Raw genomic sequence first — 4,166 nt, 5'->3', positions numbered from 1 at the left:
AAAACCAAACCAGAAATAATAAGCTATTTACTTTAGCAGGTCTTGTTTCATCTTCAAACTCATAATCACTGGCTTCCATGTCTTCACAGGAACTGAAAAGACAGTGCACACTTTCTCGTCAATGTAACTAATACACATCAACTTGAGATCCAAAATTTTACTAACTATGCAGTAAACTGGAATTTCAGTGGACAGAAATAGAAAAGAAAGCATTTGATTAATTTTGTAACCCTAGAGCCTAGCTGGTGAAAAAATCCTACTAGAGCAGATATGCTAGCTAACTAGAACACTCCCACACAGACCAAGGGTAAAGCCCTTCTAAAATCAACTCTCTGGCTAGTGAGACGATTCAGAGGGTAAGGGCTCTAGCCACCAAGCTTTACCACCTGGGTTCAATCCCACAGTTGAAGGAGAGAAACCAATTCCTAAAAGTTGACCTCCACATGTGTGACACTCCCTCCCCCCACACACAATAAATATAATAAGAATCAACTCTCTGGCTACCTAATTTTTGACTGGGAATTCTGATAAGGCTCTAATCTAGGCTTCTCACCCCCCTTTCTCACAGCCCTTTCTCTACTTCCCCTAGCTCCAAGGGTCAAGTGCAAATACCAGAAAGCTTTCAGTGCCACTCAGTAGAAACTGCTTTTTGTTGAGTACATGGAACCATTTTTGGGTATAGAGAGAAACCAGACTATCAAGACTTACTCATTCCAATACGCTCTCTTTCTCCCACGACACTGTCCTGAGGAATGAAGCAACACAGAATCCGGAGTAAAGGGATTAATATTCACTTGAGGAGTTTGCCGAGTATCAAATTCACGTTTTCCTGATTTTTCTGTGTCCATGAACAAAGAACCACCCCGGAGTTTAACAGAGGTAGAATCAATTCCTCGAGCTTTGGAAAGTAAACTCTAGGAAAGGGAAAACAAAAAACTTTAGGCTGGGGCTGGCAAGATGGCACAGCAGATAAAGGTGCCATCAAGCCTATAACCAGAGTTTGAGTCCCAGAACCCACATGATGGAAGGAGAGAACGTACCCTGCAAGCTGTTCTATGACCTCTACTCCCCCCGCCACTCCCCCGTTGTGAGTGTACACACACACACACACACACACAATTTTACCTGTTGAGGGATGGAGAAACAGCTCAGCCATTAAAAAAGCACTGACTGCTCTGGCAAAGAATACGGGTTTAGTTCCCAGCACCCACATGACAGCTAACAACTGTACTATAACTCCAGTTCAGGGAAAGTGTGAAGTCCTCTTCTCATCTCCACGGGTGCACGACACAGGTACACCTACACACATGCAGGCAATGTACTCATATGCATAAAATAAAAATAATGAATAAAAAGTGTTCTTAAAAGAATTTTTTACCTGGGCGTGGTGGTGCACGCCTTTAATCCCAGCACTTGGGAGGCAGAGGCAGGCGGATCTTTGTGAGTTCGAGGGCATCCTGGTCTACATAGTGAGTTCCAGAACAGCTGGGGCTACGGGGGACCTTGTCTCAAAAAGAGGAAAAAAAAAAAGTTCTTTTTAAATAAAAACTTAGGGTCCAAGTCCTATAAAAGACAGCCTGCTCAAGTAAACCTTAAGCTGGCTTTTTAAGAGGTTGAATGTGTACCAAAGCAATACAAAGCTGGGTATGTAGCTCAGAAGAGCGGTTGCAGGGGAAGGTCCCACTGCACACTAGAGGGAAAATAAACATGGAAGGGGGCAACACCAAGCATTTCTTACATTTCAAGCAAAATAAACACTTGCTAACTTTAGAGTTAGGCCGAATACTATCTGAGAAAGATAGGCTAATAAAATCGGTTATCTAATCCTAAAAGGTACATTTCTGTTGACTAAAACTAAATTCTTATCAGTGGCTAAAAATTAACAGGCTCTTTCCACCATCTCAAAATAAAAAGCAGCCAGTCCCATAAAAGTCCCCTCGCAGGACTCCTACCCTCACTTCTAGGGGCTAGTGCATACCCAGGGCAAGTCTAATTAAACGGTAAAGCTCTGAGGACACACATTCCTGAGTTTTAGAACGTGGCTAATCGCCGCCTAGAGACTCGCTTTAGAAGTTCCTCGTCCGGTGTTAAGCTTCCACGCGAGATGCCTGTCTTAACTAGAAGGGTCCGCTTTTACATCTGACTTCTCAGGTCCCCCGGGCGGCAATCGGCTCACTACCACAGGTGCAGCACACACCCTTCTTTAACAGCCTTATCTAATCTTCACACCGAGGCCAACCAAACCGCAAGGCCAATCCCACGTTAAACACGAAGGCTTCCCCCCGAGTCCAGAAAGACAACCAAGAGGTACTTGGGGTTACCTGGGTGCCTTTAGGACCGTAAATGCAGAGACACAGCCAGCTCTTAATAAACCCTCAGGTGGAAGCGCGGACTCTAAAGCGCTCCCTCAAACGCCGCATGCAGAAACCACTGGCAACTGGGGGGAGGGGGATCTTTTTATAAATCCAACTTCTGCCTGCACCGCCCAAATTATAGCCCCGATGTGTGGGTTTAAAGGGCACCATATGGCTGGGAGGGTCAAGTGGTGGAACCAGCGCCTGTGCAACATCATCGCACAGCGCCGGGGAGCAGGCCCGCTCCAGGGCCACCTGGATAGCGCGCACCGGCCCCTTTGTAGGAAGAACAAGTTCCAGACGAGGCCCATTGTTCAGTTACATAATCTTAACGGACAACTTCTGGGCAAGGCCCAAAAAAGAAGAGGGGCTGCCAACTTTTTTTTTTTTTGGTGGCGACGCCTGCAGAACGAACGGGGTGCGGCCGGGCAGTTATGTAACCGAACCCCGGCGGCGGCGCGCTCGGCGGCTGCATGGCGGCCTGTTTTTTTTTTTTTCAAAGGCCCGGGCCGCGGCCGCCCGCGACCCTCCTGCTCGCTCGCTCGCTCACCTTGGGCGTGTGCGGCGTGTCGAAGAGGCGCAACTTGCGAAAAGTCTTGTGCGGAGGCGTGCCGGGGTAGTCCGGCAGCGGTGTGCATGGACCCCCGACGGCCAGGCGAGCCCCGCACCTCCGCGGGGACGCGTCCCCCGGGCCGCCGCCGCCGCCGCCGCCGCAGCGCACCGGCGAGAACGAGCTGCCCAGGAAGTAGGCGGCGGCGGGAGACTTGACGGGCGACGATGAGCCAAAGCCCTCCTCCTCCCACGAGTCGCCCTCTGCGCCACCGCCCGCCGAGTCCGCGCCCGTGCAGCCGGCCTGCAGCAGCATGTCCTCCTCCAGGTCTCCGGGGCTGCCCGGCACTGTGCCAGGCGAGCGGCGGCGCTGGCGATCGCACTCGGGCTCCGCAGGGCTACGCGCTGGCGGCAGCGGCGAGTCGGGCTCCTGGAAAGCCGAGTCCTCCCCGGTGCTGTGGCCGCTGCCCTCCTCCTCCTCCTCCTCCTCCTCCTCGTCGCAGTCGCTGCAGGGCGAGAAGATGAGCTTCTGCCGCAGGCTGCAGGCGGCCGCGGCGCGGCGGGTGGGCGGCGGCTGCTGCCGGCTCAAGAAGCTCATGGCCCGGCCGGGGTCCCCGCGGAGCACCGGGGAACGGAGCACCGGGGAGCAGAGGCCCGCGGCGTCCAGGTCGCGGCCGGCACAGGGGGCGGGTCCGCCACGTGCAACGGGGCGCGCCGGGCTGCGGCGGTGGCTCCGAGGCGCTCCGAGCTCCCGACGCGGCGGCAGCGCGGTGTGTCCGGCAGAGACTGACCGGTCCGGGAGCGAGGCAAAGGTCTCCGAAAGTCCAGCCGCAAGTTCGGGTTCCGCGGCTTCCCGCGACCGTTAACCACGTGAGGGCTCAGCCCACCAATCCCCGCCCAGCCTGGGTTTGAAAAAACAGGGAAGGCGCGACGTAGCCTGCGGAGGAGGGACCTGCTACGCGATTTTGGCGCGAACCCCCTGGCTCCGCCCCCCTCGCCGGCGCGCTGCCAGTCCTGGGCGGGCCACGGCGTTGCGGGCCAATGAGCAGGCCTGAGTCGCACAGGGCTCCGCCCGGAATCCAGCGCCTCGGGCACGGACGGGGAGGTGTGGCGAGGGGGCGGGGCCTCTCTGGGGGGGCCCCTCTGGGGGGCCCGGCAGCGGCAGTCCTCCTACGCCTCTGACCCGGGTTAGGAGTCCGAATAGGACCCGGCGGCTCGCAGCGCCTCAGCGGCCCGAGACCTGAGCACCGTGGGGTCCGGGAG

The 4,166-nt window shown here is 55.2% G+C and overlaps 1 protein-coding gene across 2 annotated transcripts in view; it reads right to left on the bottom strand.

The window, feature by feature from the left end:
* Wee1 (WEE1 G2 checkpoint kinase) overlaps positions 1-3,753 on the bottom strand; it is a 27,536-nt gene extending 23,783 nt beyond the window's left edge. The window contains exons 1-3 of one of the 2 annotated variants that reach the window (XM_008853454.2): positions 2,905-3,753; positions 709-914; positions 32-92 (exon numbers count right to left, since the gene is read on the bottom strand). In XM_008853454.2, coding sequence (XP_008851676.1) covers positions 32-92; positions 709-914; positions 2,905-3,501 — 864 coding nt within the window. In that variant the 5' untranslated portion in view covers positions 3,502-3,753. Of the gene's footprint in view, positions 1-31; positions 93-708; positions 915-2,321; positions 2,805-2,904 lie in introns of those variants that run through there. The other variant, XM_017803310.2, reaches the window with a different exon arrangement.
* Positions 3,754-4,166: the final 413 nt, after the last annotated feature.

Source organism: Nannospalax galili, unplaced genomic scaffold, assembly GCF_000622305.1.
Source record: "Nannospalax galili isolate Female #2095 unplaced genomic scaffold, S.galili_v1.0 scaffold44, whole genome shotgun sequence".
Taxonomy (NCBI): domain Eukaryota; kingdom Metazoa; phylum Chordata; class Mammalia; order Rodentia; family Spalacidae; genus Nannospalax; species Nannospalax galili.
Note: the sequence above shows the minus strand (reverse complement) of the source record. Positions and strands in the feature narration are given on the sequence as shown.